This window comes from Prunus avium, chromosome 8, assembly GCF_965620075.1.
Source record: "Prunus avium chromosome 8, drPruAviu1.hap1.1, whole genome shotgun sequence".
Classification (NCBI taxonomy): Eukaryota; Viridiplantae; Streptophyta; class Magnoliopsida; order Rosales; family Rosaceae; genus Prunus; species Prunus avium.
In genome coordinates, this window is record NC_142291.1 from 38,229,564 (window position 1) to 38,245,113 (window position 15,550).

A 15,550-nucleotide genomic window follows, 5' to 3' on the forward strand; every position below is an offset into this window, starting at 1 on the left:
ACGCTTTGTTTACAACAATTGGCAATTCATACACGTACAAGAAAATTCATCATAATCTTATTATATATAAATATTTAGCATCTTATTAGAGCATCCACAGTGAGGGGGTGTAAATTCGGGGGTGTAAAGCCACCTTTACATCCCCTTTACACCTCCGGGGGTTGTAAATATGTTTTTTGCTCCAGTGGGGGGTGTAAATTCGGGGGTTAGCCGTGGGTCCCAGCCCTTTTATGTTGACTTTTCTTCATTTTTCTTCTCTTTTCTCGGGTGGGTCCCGCCTGCAAGGGATGTAAAAATGGATGTAAATATACATTTTATTTTACATCCCCATGGTGGTGATGTATATTTACATCCATTTACATCTCACCATTGGAAATAATTCCGGTGACTCGGGGTGTATATTTAACATACACCCCCATATACACCCTCCACTGTAGATGCTCTTAGAGCATCCACAATGGGGGGTGTAAATTCGGGGGTGTAAAGCCACTTTTACATCCCCTTTACACCTCCGAGGGGTGTAAATATGTTTTTTGCTCCAGTGGGGGAGTGTAAATTCGGGGGTGTAGCCGTGGGTCCCAGCCTTTTATGTTGACTTTTCTTCATTTTTCTTCTCTTTTCTCGGGTGGGTCCCGCCTGCAAGAGATGTAAAAATGGATGTAAATATACATTTTATTTTACATCCCCATGGTGGTGATGTATATTTACATCCATTTACATCTCACCATTGGAGACCATTCCGGTGACTCGGGGTGTATATTTAACATACACCCCCATATACACCCCCTGGATGCTCTTATATAAGTCATTCACACATACGTAATCAAAACACCCATTGAGTTTTACATTGTATATCAGTTGTGTAATTTCGTCAACACCTCCATATTGTTTTATACAGTTCTACCGCAGATTTTACCAAACATGTGGGTTAGAGTTGATTTATCAACTTATTATTTTCAACACGGTTTATTTTCTGAGACTTGTCTCAACAAAACCTCCTCGCTACTAATACGTGTTTAACCAAGTTTAGTTTTCTCCAATATCTTACATAAATCAACCATCTGTGACAATTACAAAAGTTTTTATTTTTATCTAAATTATGAGAATGAGATTCGAACTCGAGTGCAGAATAAGGAGCACATCCGATCTAGCCAACTAGCCAACATAAAGTCAAATGGCAAAGCATTGAATAAATATGAAGAGAAAAGGAGTTTGAACTTTCCATCTTCTAAAAAGAAATCATTAAATTAATAATTAACTAAAAACTTATACACTATACAGTATATAACCCAACAAGTGGCAAAGCATAAATTCCCATAAGCTATCTTTATTTATACCAGTATTATCAATCAAACCCAAAAAAAAACCCAATAAGCTGTGAGGTGCCTGAGGAGCTCCATCATGGCCACCTCTCTCTCTACCCCTAAGCTCACCTCCTTCTCTTCCTCCCCAACACTCCAAAACCTACTCTTCTCCAAAAACCTCCCAACCCTTCTCTCTGCGCGCAGAACCCTAACCTCTCTCTCCCACCTCCACCGTACCTCTATCTCTCCCCTCCAGCACCACAGCCGCCGCCGCGGCTTCTCCGTTCGGGCCGATTCCGGAAATGGCGCCGACTCCGGCCGCCACTACGATTACGACCTCTTCACCATCGGCGCCGGAAGTGGCGGCGTCCGCGCCTCCCGCTTTGCCGCGAATTTCGGGGCCTCGGTTGCCGTCTGCGAGCTCCCCTTCGCCGCCATCTCTTCTGATACCGCTGGCGGTGTCGGCGGCACGTAAGTTTTTTCTAATTTGGGTTAATGGCTTTGGGAGTTGAATTGTTCAGCTTTTTCAGTGATTTAAAATTCTGGGCTCTGTGAAATGTTATTGCTTTTTTCTTTTATTTGAGTTTTTGAGTGATTTTTCTCCTTTTTTTTTTTTTTTTGTGTTTGGGGATATAAAGGTGCGTGCTTCGGGGATGTGTACCCAAGAAACTACTGGTTTACGCGTCACAATTTGCTCATGAGTTTGAAGAGAGTAATGGTTTTGGATGGAGATATGAGACTGAGCCAAAGCATGATTGGAGCACATTAATGGCTAATAAGAATGCTGAGTTGCAACGCCTCACTGGGATTTACAAAAATGTTCTTAAAAATGCTGGTGTCGCTTTAATCGAAGGTCGTGGAAAGGTATGGCGCGAAGAAGAAAGAAAGGGAAAAACTCTTTCTTTGTAAAGTATGCAAAACTATTTTTGAATGTTATTCTAAATGTTGTGTCTTTTTCAACAACAATCCAGATAGTGGACCCACACACGGTTGATGTAGATGGGAAGCTATATTCTGCGAGACATATACTAGTTTCAGTTGGGGGGCGACCCTTCATTCCTGAAATTCCCGGAATTGAATATGCAATAGATTCTGATGCTGCCCTCGATTTGCCTTCGAAGCCTAAGAAAATAGCAATAGTTGGTGGTGGGTACATTGCCGTGGAATTTGCTGGCATCTTCAATGGTTTGTCGAGTGACGTCCATGTGTTTATAAGGCAAAAGAAAGTTTTGAGGGGTTTTGATGAAGAGGTGAGGAACCATTTATAACACTTGTATTGGTTGGTTGACGCATTACCATGAAAAGTCTCTCTTTTCCAGCCTAACATGCGATTGTGTATGCCTGCAGGTTAGAGATTTTGTTCAAGAACAGATGTCTTTGCGAGGAATCGAGTTCCATGCAGAGGAGTCCCCTCTGGCTATCGTTAAGTCAGCTGATGGTTCATTGTCTCTGAAGACCAACAAAGGAACACTTGAAGGGTTTTCACACATTATGTTTGCGACAGGACGTAGACCTAATACAAAGGTTTGAACTTTGAACTTTCTACTTGTGGTTAGCTTCTCTCTGGTCTTCAGGTTCATCGGCACAAGTCTCAGAGTGTCCCCATCAAGGCATGGGTGTAACCATCTGCCAAATGAAAGAAGGTTGTCTAAAAGTATTTGATTAGGATTTCCTGCCTTGATGTCGCTCTTTGCAAGTGCAAGTTGACAAAATTGAAGATGCCAGTCTGTGCTATTCATAATCACTGTTCTATTGAAGTTACTATGAAAACTGTAAATTCAATAACATTGATGTATCAATAATGGGTTAAGTAATTCAGTCTTGTCCTGCATTTCAGAATTTAGGATTGGAGGAAGTAGGCGTAAAACTGAGCAAGACTGGAGCAATAGAGGTAGTGTTCCTCAATATGTTTAAGTTTGCTTGTTTCAGTTCTGCTTTTCTTTGTTAGATGCTTTCATGGAAAAATGACAAAAACCTGGACAATTAATACTGAGTTCTGAATGCTTTTGAGATGGTTTTGTTTCTCAGGTTGATGAATTTTCTCGTACATCAGTTCCTTCGATCTGGGCTGTAGGAGATGTTACTGACAGAGTGAACCTGACTCCAGTTGCTTTGATGGAGGGAGGGGCATTAGCCAAAACACTTTTTCTGAATGAGCCAACAAAACCTGATTACAGGTATCCTAGCTAGCTTGTTAGCCAGCTGATAAGACTTGTAGATGTTATTAATTCTGGAGGTGCTCCATAAATATCTATGCAAGTAGAGTAGGCCCTTCATAAAAGGATCTAGGATGAGCATTACGTAACGACTATGATTACTTTCAAATTTTAGATTTATCATTCTATATCTCGTCATGCAATTTTTTCTCCTTTCTTGTTGTGACTTGTGAGGAATGCATAACAGTTAAGTGCTATACTGATGCACAATCCACGAAACATTTGCAAAAATATTCGTAATAGGGTGAAACGACCTTTCTAGTATATATCTTTTAGCAAATTAGCATTTTTCACTTAATGTTGAGTGAATTATGTTTTTATGTTTCTGCTGATTACTTTCTTGTTTTGAGTAGAGCTGTTCCTTCTGCTGTGTTTTCCCAGCCACCAATTGGGCAAGTTGGTTTTACTGAAGAACAGGTGAGAAAAAATATATTGAATATCTGCAATAGATAGAAAATGGCTTCTTGTCTGAACGTTGCGGTTACTTTTGCAGGCTATCGAACAATATGGTGATGTTGATATCTACACGTCAAACTTCAGGCCTTTAAAGGCTACTCTCTCAGGGTTGCCAGATCGAGTGTTCATGAAACTTTTAGTCTGTGCAAAGACAAACAAAGTTCTGGGACTGCACATGTGTGGGGAAGATTCCGCAGAAATTGTGCAGGTTAATGCCTTTTCCCTTTATTTGTTTGCCTTTTCAAATCAAGATTTTAATTTCTGGAACTGAGGTGGTGGTACTTGTGTTAAATTCCAGGGATTTGCAGTTGTTGTGAAAGCTGGCTTGACAAAGGCAGACTTAGATGCCACAATTGGTATTCACCCGACAGCCGCTGAAGAGTTCGTCACAATGAGGACTCCCACTCGGAAGATTCGGAAAAACCCTCCATCTCAGGTTTGTTGTGTAGCGAGCTCTCTGACCTTTTAAGTTTGCAAGAGATTCCCTGACCTCTTTCAGCTCAAGAAGTTCAGAAAAACTTTTAACTAGTATGGTTTGCAGTCCACCTTCTACATCTTTGCTACTCATGAACTGAGTAGTGTGTGGATTACTTATTTTTTTTCTTTTTCAATGAACTTGTTCCAGGGGAAGACAGATTCTGATGTTAAGGCTGCCGCTGGTGTTTGATCGTGGTTGACCAATCTGCTGCACGACATGGCTCCTGAAGTTTGTACATGAAAATCCTTTTGAAACAGGTGCTGGAAAACGCAGCATCTGACTTAGAAGAGTTGAGGTTCTGCAGAGCATGGATGGTGCAAGTCTCCTCACGAGGCCAGCGAGGAACTTGAGCAAAAACAGGTCGTCAAAAGTCCTTTTACTATAATTAGGTAGAGTAAGTTTCCGCTTCAGTAATTGCAGTTGAGTTGCTGTATGAGCTATGCTCAGGCTCCACTTCAACATATTTTTGACGTTAGCATCGATGGATAAATGCGTATTTGCTTTTCTTGAGCTTCTCTGTACAACATATTATATATACACTATAACAGAGCACGATGCTCAAATAAATGTGTATAGATTTCTGATTTTTATCACTAAATAAATGAGTATATTTATTTACGGGAAATTTTTTGGTTCATATGCCTTCAAGGCGACAAGTTACAACTATCCAATTTATAACTATTAAACCTAAATTAAGTTAATTTGGTAACAGATTGTAGACGCAATTGCAGCTTAAACCTAAATTACAGATTCCAAACCATGCACCTCTTGACACGAGAGTTGTAAATGATACCAACTTTCTTCAACAAATACCATAATAAGAAGTAAATAAACCCATTGGTAAAAGATAGCATTAGAAGATGAAGAGAAAGAAACAGGACAGAAATGACACTAATATTTTCCACTCAAAACATGGTGTAATACATTCTTTCAACAACTCTTAATAAAAGGTCAAAAACTGTAGAATTTTTCTGCAGCGATACGCCATCATAGCACTTGTAAACCATCTTTCCAAACAGAGGAAAATACGATTGAAACTCTTCTGATATGAAGTGAGGAAGATAAGAACACACTGATCAGATATTTGTCCTCTCAAACATTCGTTCTATGCATGATGGTAATGGTGCAACTTGTACAATAACACTTTTCCAGCAGCATTTCCTACAGCCATGAAACCTCCGCCAGGGCTAAAATCCAAGCAGCGGGGATAGTGAAGGGCCTTCTTCTGCGGAGGCCAGTTCGAGAAAACAGTAAATGATGGAACATGTATCAACTTTAAGCTGTTCTTCTTCATACTCGAACAAATAGCCAATATTTGAGCATCGCTGTTGAACTTCAGAAAATCTACTTTCGTTGTAAGATTCTCGATGGTCTTGATGGGTTTTCTCTTGCCACCCAAAAACTCCTCACTGTTGTAAATATTGACAATCCCACTGTCTGAACCAGCAGCAAACAATGCTCCATTTGGAGATGTACAAAGAGATGTACCATTTATACAACCTTCATCAACAGCCTTATGGAGGCAAGCCCCTGTTCTGAGATCCCAGTGATAAACCTGTCCATCTCCACCAGAGCTCAACAATTGCTTCCCATCATCGGCAAAAGCTAAAGAACGAACGGTTCCATTCATCTTTAATGTCCCAATCAATTCTTTTGTTTTAGACGAAACCAACAAGATATAACCTTCATTTCCCACAAAGGCAATTGTACTAGAATCAGGCGAAACCTCAAAAACTTCCAAGCTTTTCTCCTCTCGACCAACCAAGGGACCTATTTTATCAACTTTTGCCTTCACCAAGTCAAAGCTGTAAAAGAAGTTCCTCCTTCCAGCTATAATAACCTGAGAGCCATCAGGCAAAAAGGACGCCTTCCGAACGGGACAGTCATCAAGAAAGATGCTTTCTATTTTAGCATTGCGCTTGCCATCAATCTGAAAAAACCTAAGCCTTCGATCCAATCCAGCAGTAAGAAGCAACTGCCCATTTCTATGAAACTGCACTGAATTTATTGGTCCTTTAGAAGGTTCCTCTGCATTTGCATGTACAAGTACTGAATATTCAAGAAGTCCAGGCAACAATTTTGCACTGCTCTTCAAAACAAGATCCTCATTTGTTCGAAGGAGATCATCAACAGCGTCTACACCCTTGTAGCCACGGGCCACTGCTACCCCATTTTCATCATCTGATGATTCATCATCAGAATATCTACTGTTCCTCAACTGTGGATCAAGCTGAGCCCATTCTGTCCCAGGGTTCAGCTTAGCATGTTGAGCCCTCAATCTTGAGACATAATCTGAACCAGAAATCAAACTCTCATCCTCCTCCTTCCTTAGCTTCCTTAATCTGTTAACTTTAGCAATATTTATATTGGTCTTTTCCTCTTCCTCATCCACCCAGACAGGTTTCCTTTGCCTAGTTTCCTCTTCCGATAACTCTCCATCCTCTTCATGCACCGAGAGCTCGCTATTGGCTGAACGGTCCACAAAGAATAAAGAAGAACCTTTATCCACTGCATCTCCAACTTCTTTCTCATCCTCCTTTCCAAACTCAAGTGGGGAATAAATGGCTCCAAACAAAAAGTTTTCCAGCTTCTTCATTTCCTTCTCTTGCTCAATAGCCACTTTCTCATCCTCTTCCTTGTGTGCTTTCTTTCGCTTCTTCGTTTTCATAATATCTAAGTTAGATTGTTTTCCATTTCCATTGTCATCATTCCCTTGCAGAAATGAAGGCTCATCAACATCATCCCTTTTAGTCTTGTTGGCTTTAAAAGCCGAAGGAACATTCTGTGATATTAAACTCATCTTTTGCAAGAACAGTGCCTATCTGCTTCTGCAAAATCAAAACAAGTGAAACTGAGGTCCCATACAATAGTCACAGCCAAAATGGCTTTCGAAAATATGTAGAAAACTTAACATATACTCGGGCAATAATTCTAACTTCGGGTGACCAACAAATTTTGGGCTTTATGGAGGCGACAGCGTGAGGTAGGTTTTCTTTAAAGTCAGGAAAAAAAAAATCTTTACAAAAGAGTCCCGACCCGCCTAGACCCGCCCAGGCGCCTACCCCTAACGATTAGAGGTAAATCGTAGCAGTGTGCTGCCGCCTAGCCCCTAGGCACATTTTTTGAACACTGACCATAACAACTATCAGACTACAAAATTCTGATAATCATAATTGTTGAAGCTCTGTTATTAACATAAACAATCAATCCCTGAAGTTCCAAGCATATGAGCTCAAAACAAGTTAACAGTCCAGAACAAAAACACACAAAAACAGAGTTTGAGAATCAAACAACAAATATAATTTCGATTTCAGCCATAAAGCATAACCAAAGATAGAAACCCAAAACGAAAAACAACTTACTGCAAAGATGAGGCCTTTTGAAGGACGGTGAGTTTCGGCGGCGCGGAACGGCAGAAAACAAACAGCGGACCAGAGCTAGCTTTCAAAGAGAAACGAAGGTTGTTTGTGTTCGATGCGGTTATAACATAAAACGAGGTCGTTATACAGAAGCTCCAATTGGTCAAATAGTCAAACTTTTCATCATCCATCACTACTATTTTCTTGTCGACAAAAGCGGTGTCGTTTCACGCAGTGAAGGAAGGGCTTGCTAATTTTGAGCTTGACGGATTTGGGCTTGTGCTGGTGTAGCTTTTATTTTTCAATTTATTGGGCTGGAAACCTAATTAAAAACCCAACAATTTTCTGTTTTTAATATAAGCCAATATTTTAAACATTTCTAATCTACGAGGAGACAGATGAACTCGGATGCAAACCCAAAAACTTGTTGCTCTTTTCTTTTTTTTTATTAATAGGAGTGTGAGATTCAAACTTGAAACTTCAAATTCATCTTCTCTATTGACAGAAATGGGGGATTCAAACTTAAAACTCATCTATAAATTTTAAAAAGAAGTACAACCAGACTCATCTAAACTCATCTTCTCCATAGGTTTTATTACATTTTCCCAACGATCACCATTAATAAGGTACTAAATTAACTAACAACAAGTGACCCACTAATTACTAAAGCCTAACAATCTTCATATATATATATATGCAACCCTAGTCACTGATCATCTCCTTACAGTCATTATATATTTTAACCATAAAAATCCCAGAAACTAATGTTTTCTATAACTAATAAGTAAGAACCCCACGTTATAAGATACAATTGAAGATTTATTTTTATTTTTATCTTCTTGTGGTTAGTAACTAGTGATCAGAGGCAAGGCCTAATTGCTTGAGATGGTGGTGTGTGTCTTCAGGGTGATCATCGAGTTTCGGGCGTTCGGGCTGGATCCAACGGCCATCCTTGCTCCTCACCATGCCCTTGTTCTCGTCTTGCCTCCAGTAAGGTGGAACCAAGTAATGATCTTTCAAGAAATCAGAGGCCTTGTTCACCAATGCTGGGTCTCTTCCACTCGCTAGCACAAATCTATGGCCTTTCCCATGGTATCTGCATTTCATCAAACAGACACTTAATTACTTTAATTATTCTTGTTACTGTATATTTTCGTAACAATATGATAATCGTTTTGTTTTGATATGTCTACTAATTTCTTTGCTGCATGCATGCCTTCGAAGACCGGAAGACACAGTGTAAACAGGATTATTCGCTAAAATTTCTATGTCTACACTACACACAACACAGTCAAAATAAAAAAGCCATTCTATTCACATGGTGGAACTAGTTTCTGTGTTTGGCTACCTACCTTCTATTTCAGTCAATATATCAACGTGTCCGTATTCATACAGTGGCGGAGCTAGAAGTTAATTTTTTTTTGGGGGGTAGGGGGGTGGGATTTTCATGGAGTTTGGGGGTACGGCCATGGCAAATCTGCATGTGGCTTGGCCCTTTTCCATATCGACAAAATATCGAGAATATATCAATATCCATAGTGACACGATACTTGTTTTGTTTTGTCGATGGCTTGAAATATTACAGTACTACTTACATTTATCAAGTCCACCTAACCTAACAACTCAGAGATAGAATATAATAAAAGTACTGTCCAGAAAAGCATCAAATTGCTTGTAAGATAAGCTTATAGCCGACTGCCAATTGTAGGGAAGTATTATTATACTGTGCCACTGAAATATTTATTATTTTACTTACAACCATGCTTACAAACAATAATTCAATTGAGTTGCATGGGGAACTTGATCTTATCAATTATTTTAAAATTGGCTCCCAAGCCCGGCCATGTCATCCTCGATCGATGTGCGAAAGATTATCTCTACCAACTGAATAAAGCATAGAGTATTTATTTTTGTTTTTATCTTAAATCAAAACCCTAACTAAGACAAGACCCGTGAAAAGATACTATTCTTATTATTTTTATAATAAATTGAGCTTAGACCCATAAAATTCATTTGTAATCACCTACCATCCTTTTCTTTATTTTTCTATTTAAAATACTCAATTTTTTAAAGTAAAACTCGCTGACTAGGATCCAAGTAAGCAAGTTACCTAATTTAGCTAAAAATCTGATTTATTCTATTTTTCGGATTCCAAAACTACCCGTATTTACAAGTTAACGTGTTATGTGGAGGTGTAACTAATGACAAACGTTGAATTTAGAAAGATCTTCAAATGGTTGTAATGGATGTAGGAATTAATTTAGAAACTTATTTGAAATTAAATATTAAATTCAACATTAACATATTAGTAACGTTTTGGTTTATTTTATGACCAAAAAAAAAACGTTTTGGTTTATTAAATAAATTTTTGTTGTTGTTTTCCTTTTATGAATTATACCACTAGTAATCTATTTTATTATAGTTTTATGAATAATAGTGTACATTCTAATTATGTTGAAAACTATTTTGATAATCTATTTATTGTTTGTTTTATGAAAAACATTTTTTTTAAATGAACCTATTTTTTCTCAAAATAATGCACCTTTTTTTTTCTCTAAATTATGTACCCTTTTTTCTCTGAATAAAGTACCTTTATTTGTTTTATGAAAAACAAATTTTTTAAATGAACCTATTTTCTCTCTCCAATTAATGTATCTATTTTTTTCCTCTAATAATATACCTAGTAAAACAATGTACGTATTTTTTTAAATGAACCTATTTTTCCTCTCCAAATAATATACCTATACACATTTATAGGTATATTGTAAAATAATTTACCTATGGGTAAATAATGTACCTATATTTTCTATAAATTGTGTACCTATTTTTAATTTATGAAAAATGTACGGAAATTTCAATTACAAAGTAACTGACTTAGATTTTTTATTTAAAAAAATTTGGTAAATAATATACATATATTTTATTTAAATAATATATTTATATTTTATACGTATATATTTATATTTATATTTTTTTATAGGTACATTATTGGATATGTAATTTACATATATTTTTTTTGGTTTGCAATTTTAGGGGGTGGTATGTGAGAGGGAATGACAACCAAAAGAAATGGGGTGATTGATATGCTATTAATAGGGAGTGTTAATTACAATTATAACAATTAATGAAATGCTTGAAATAAATTATAAATAAAATATGAAGTTTGGTGGCAACGATGTAAAAATATAGGAATACTACGACCTCTTATATCCTACTAGTCATTTAAATTTGAAATTGGATTTTTCATTGACAAAGTGATATTGTAAACTACTCTAATGAATGAGGAGAATTATCGAACTCGAGTGCAAAGAAACGGACATACCATCTTAAACAACTGACCTGACTCGTGTCCACAATTAAAATTGATCTTAAGACCCAACAAAATCAATGATATTTACTAATCACATCGTTAATCAAATAATACTAACCCGTCAAGCAAATGCAAGTGAGCCTCCAAATTATGCGCACAAACAGGATCACTCGTCTGCTTCAAAAACGGTGAGTTTTTGTGATCCAACTCAAGCTGGACCCCGACGTGCGAGTAGCTCCACGGCAAGCCCTCCGCCAACTTCATCAGCCGCGGCGCCACGTGTTCGTTAAAGAACAGCCCAGGCGATTTAGGCACCACGTCATGAACGTTCACAACCCTCAACACCTTCACCCCCAGCGACTCAAGCCGCTCCTTAAACCGCACGTTCCCTACCCGAGGACCCGCGAACGATAAAACAGATACGGGCACGACCTGACCGTCCGCCGTCACGTTCAAACCCGTTTCCGTTATATCGTACGCGCTCAAAATCGCCAGCGCGCTCCCGAGGCTGTGCCCGGTGATCGTAATGCTCAATTCCTCACCGGAATACTTCTCCACCAATCGCTTGATCTCCGTTAAAATCTGTTCCCTCGCCGAAAACGTAGAATATCGGCACGTCTCGTCTTTATCAGTGTAAAGATCCAGAAACCCGGATTCGACTTTGACGGTCGGATCCGGACAGGGGATCTTATTCCCGGAAATGGGCTTTAAAAAGTCCATTAAGTCCACGATCCACTCGAGCCGGGTCACGGTGCCCCGCCACGCGATGCTGATGTCGCGGCGGCCTAAACGGGCTGTCGTTTCGTCGTCCGAAACGGCGACGTATCCGATCCAGTTGGCGTTTTTGCTCCAGACTTTTGGCCAGCGCGACTTCTTGAAGAAGTTGGGGAGGTTGATGTTTGACGTGGCGAAGAGGTAGCGTGAGACGTAGTAGTCGTGGTGGGCCATGCCCAGAGACGGGAAGAAGCTGCGGTGGACGAAGCGGCAGCTGCCGCAGTACTTGGAGAAGGGGTCGAAGTCGAAGGCGTCGTAGCAGGCCTGGGCCATCTCGCCGTAGCGGATGAGCTCGGATCGCAGAAGCGGGTCCATCGGGTCAAGTAACCCGACCCAGTCGTCTTGGCCGTGGAGCTCCCGCCATACGTCGGAGAGACGGCGCTCGTCGTGGGTAGTGTTAATATCTTCTTGTCGTTTGTTCTGATCGTCTTTGTTGAGACTTTCTTTTTCGAGCTCGGTGATTATGGAGGTCAAGGAGTCGCTGGTTTTTGAGTGGAGCGCCTTGGTGCAGACGGTGGAGGTTGTTGGGATGGTGAGGTTTGATGGGTTTGAGCCTCCGAAGGGATGGTATTTTCTGCTCGAAACGGAGAGTTTTGGGAAGGGGAGGAGAGTGCTGTATATGGAAATGGCCATTGGGGACGAAGAACAGACAGGTGGTGGGCAATTCAACGATGAATGAAGAAGAGAGAGAGAGAGAGCTATATAAAATAAAGCGGTTATATTTAAGTTGGAGAAATTGATTGCTGACACTGAGCTAGTTCCTTTTATATTTGTATATAGTCAATGTATTTTTCTGAATACTTTACTTCCATGTGGTACACGAGGTCCTCATTGGTCATGGAAGCCCACGTTGACCATCTTTCAGTCTTCGAGAAAGCTTTCGCGGGTTGAACGCTTGGGTATAGTTTGCCGCCACTTGCCTAACGTAACATTTGACATAACAAGAAAGAAGGAAATTGTGTGTCCAATTTATTTTTTCTTATTAATATATGGGCCTAATTTGATAATTCTCACGCCATTTTCACTTCGTTACTTTATATATAAGTGATATTATATTTTAATTTAATCTAAATTATGGAGAGATAAATTCTATTGAACTCAAATGTAAATTGGGTAACATGTCTGCATTCACTTTATGAACTGAGTTATTGATAATTTGAGATACTCTAGATGCATCGAGTATTATTGAAAATAAAGATTAGTTTCTGTACTAATTCAAGGTGGCAGGTGAATGCCTGTCCTGTCCACCACATGGGTTCTTGTCATTTTATTAGATTTGCAGAGATTCTGTGACGTGATTAAGTTGGATAATCTTGTATATACCAAAATGAATTACTTCATGTCCCTAATTAATTATTATATACGATTTTCATAACCATATGTTTTCTTTATATTAAGCCAACAATACAGTATATTATATATATATATATATATATATATATTTATTTATTTATTTATTTATTTTGAAGCAATATTATTTATTTTGATTTTTTAATTAGGGTTGTTGAAGTATGTTTCCAAGATATTCAACAATGGAATCGAAATCCAACTTTGCTTTATGTGATCATAGTGCTTGTTGACGTGTGAATTAGTGACGCATAGCATGTGATGTTCTTAGAGAGGATATTTATGTGATATCTTTCATGGAAATTGCGTCTATACATCTAGCTAATGGCAATAATAATTTGAGAAAATTAAGTAACAACAGCTGGCCAAAATAATTAAACGTCGTTTTCAAACCACGACTTGTCTACTTTTTGTTTACGAAATTATTCGTTTTGGGTAAAGATCCTTTGATAAGTTGTCTGCAAATCATAAACGTGGACCATTTGTGTTAATAGAGGTTGGAATATGGTGGATGGGGGTTGATGAGGACCGAATCGAAGTGTGGTTTTTCTTGAGTGGACTGTACTCAATCCCTTCGCATCGTCTAACTAGTACATTATTATTTGCTTTGAGTGATTATTTGGGTCTACAATATCACTTCAAACGTGACACTAGCACAAACAAGATCACTTCAATTATAATTGCTTGGATATGATACGCTACACTCTAATTATTGACAATACCAATCAAAACACACACAGAAACTACCATTCAAAGCATATATATTACTCTTTTTTTTTTTTGAGAAATTCTTGGATTGCATTCATAATTTAGTTTTTTTTTTAAAAAAAAACTATTAGCCACCAATACAAACTAGCCACAAAGGGTCATTACAATAACGGAGTGGTGTAATATCAAAATTAAGATAATCTTGTGCGCTTCCACCAACGATCAAGCAAGATCGAAGAAACTCTGGCATAGGCATCCCAATTAAGATTGCAAACTAAGAATAATAAAAAAGATATAAAGCTTTAAAAAAATCAAGTTATAACAATACAAATAAAACTCTCACAAATGAAAAATGAAAAAGCTCACACAAATGAGATATGAAAAGCTCTCACAAAATGGAGAAATTTTTGTAGGGACACGTGATGTATTTATTTTTAGCATTTTAACTATTTGTTCCGTTACCAATCTTCCGTTAGTCCTTTAACTTTGTCTTTGTTACCGATCTTCAGTTAGGCTTTTGCTGTCTTCCCATTTTTATTTCTCAATTCTCTCTTTTGTTCTCCAAATTATCGAACTCCCCCTTGTTAAACTTCAAAGCACAATCTGAGCAAAAGAGAGAATTGAGGAAGATTGTGGTCGAAATGGTGGGTTTTTTTATATGGGTTTTGAGGAAGTTGAGGAAGAAATAATTTTTGTGAGATGATAATGAATAACTATAGGAAGAAAAAAAAAAGAAATTAAAAGAAATTAAAAAACGATGCTGGAGCAAAGCCAATACATATGCATAAGTTGATGTTTGGGGAGGCAACCCCCAATGTTCAAAGAACCTCGAGCAAAACCAATATAATAATCCAATGAGCCAAAACTCATGAAACAGTAACCCAAAAGTAACTGAGCAAAGCATATATAAAAATATATATATATATGTATACTACACTCAAAAGTAACTCAAACCACAATATAATAATCCAATGAAACCACAACTCATGAAACAGTCCCGGAAACTAAAAAAGTAAAGACATGTGGGAGTAGGGTGCAGGTCATCACCTTTTTCTTTGTCCATGAAAACGTACAGCAGGCTGCTGTATCTGACGGCAAAAGGGTTCTTTAGGGTTTTGTTTGAAAAACTGAAATTTGATAAATAAAAAATGGCTAACAGTTGCAGCGAAAGGCTAACGGAGTTAAAAGGCTAACAGAGTTAAAAGTTACTGCAATTTTAAGGCTAAAAATAAATTATTACACGTGTCCTATTCCTATTGGTGGGTAAGAGCTGAAAACTACACAAAAAACCTAAAGAGTCTCTGTGATTTGTTCCGAACATAAAGAAACCGCAAAAAGGATAGTGGTGGAGATCCGACGCCGAAACGCAAGTGGAGATCCGATGCCGAGACGTAACCGCCTATGATGGTTTGAGAAAAATCATAACAAAACGAAAACAAATAGAGAAAACCTTTTGTCTCTAAACATAATATCTTCAATCACATTGCAAGCATAGACATTGCTAAGCACCAAATAGTCAAATAGGGAAAACGAAGACAAATAGTCAAAGCATAGACATTGCTAAGCACCCAATAAAAACAGTGAACCAAAATATCTTC

The 15,550-nt window shown here is 38.3% G+C and overlaps 3 protein-coding genes across 3 annotated transcripts; 1 reads left to right on the forward strand and 2 right to left on the reverse strand.

Moving 5' to 3' along the window:
• Positions 1-1,320: 1,320 nt before the first annotated feature.
• Positions 1,321-5,079, forward strand: GR (glutathione reductase). The gene is made up of 10 exons (XM_088244955.1): positions 1,321-1,775; positions 1,943-2,168; positions 2,276-2,554; positions 2,652-2,828; positions 3,142-3,195; positions 3,333-3,481; positions 3,874-3,937; positions 4,014-4,184; positions 4,275-4,412; positions 4,602-5,079. Exons 1-10 carry the CDS (start codon positions 1,402-1,404, stop codon positions 4,641-4,643), a joined length of 1,674 nt encoding a protein of 557 aa, XP_088101081.1. The 5' UTR covers positions 1,321-1,401; the 3' UTR covers positions 4,644-5,079.
• A 252-nt stretch (positions 5,080-5,331) lies between these two features.
• LOC110763448 (U3 small nucleolar RNA-associated protein 18 homolog) lies at positions 5,332-8,214 on the reverse strand. The gene is made up of 2 exons (XM_021966236.2): positions 7,817-8,214; positions 5,332-7,282 (listed from the first exon to the last, which is right to left on the reverse strand). Exon 2 carries the CDS (start codon positions 7,252-7,254, stop codon positions 5,560-5,562), a length of 1,695 nt encoding a protein of 564 aa, XP_021821928.1. The 5' UTR covers positions 7,255-7,282; positions 7,817-8,214; the 3' UTR covers positions 5,332-5,559.
• Positions 8,215-8,377: 163 nt separating this feature from the next.
• LOC110763449 (phospholipase A1-Igamma2, chloroplastic-like) lies at positions 8,378-12,643 on the reverse strand. Its single transcript, XM_021966237.2, has 2 exons — positions 11,242-12,643; positions 8,378-8,909 (listed from the first exon to the last, which is right to left on the reverse strand). The coding sequence occupies exons 1-2, from the start codon at positions 12,528-12,530 to the stop codon at positions 8,666-8,668; spliced, it is 1,533 nt and encodes a 510-aa protein (XP_021821929.2). The 5' UTR covers positions 12,531-12,643; the 3' UTR covers positions 8,378-8,665.
• Between the last annotated feature and the right edge of the window lie 2,907 nt (positions 12,644-15,550).

What these genes read in the sequence shown, in the direction of transcription:
- LOC110763448 (XM_021966236.2), bottom strand. Translation starts at nt 7,254, where the DNA reads ATGAGTTTAATATCACAGAATGTTCCTTCGGCTTTTAAAGCCAACAAG.
- GR (XM_088244955.1), top strand. Translation starts at nt 1,402, where the DNA reads ATGGCCACCTCTCTCTCTACCCCTAAGCTCACCTCCTTCTCTTCCTCC. An exon ending in GACGTAGACCTAATACAAAG is followed by an intron (nt 2,829 to 3,141) that starts GTTTGAACTTTG and finishes CCTGCATTTCAG; the next exon opens with AATTTAGGATTGGAGGAAGT. An exon ending in GGAAAAACCCTCCATCTCAG is followed by an intron (nt 4,413 to 4,601) that starts GTTTGTTGTGTA and finishes AACTTGTTCCAG; the next exon opens with GGGAAGACAGATTCTGATGT.
- LOC110763449 (XM_021966237.2), bottom strand. Translation starts at nt 12,530, where the DNA reads ATGGCCATTTCCATATACAGCACTCTCCTCCCCTTCCCAAAACTCTCC. An exon ending in CACTTGCATTTGCTTGACGG is followed by an intron (nt 8,910 to 11,241) that starts GTTAGTATTATT and finishes GATGAAATGCAG; the next exon opens with ATACCATGGGAAAGGCCATA.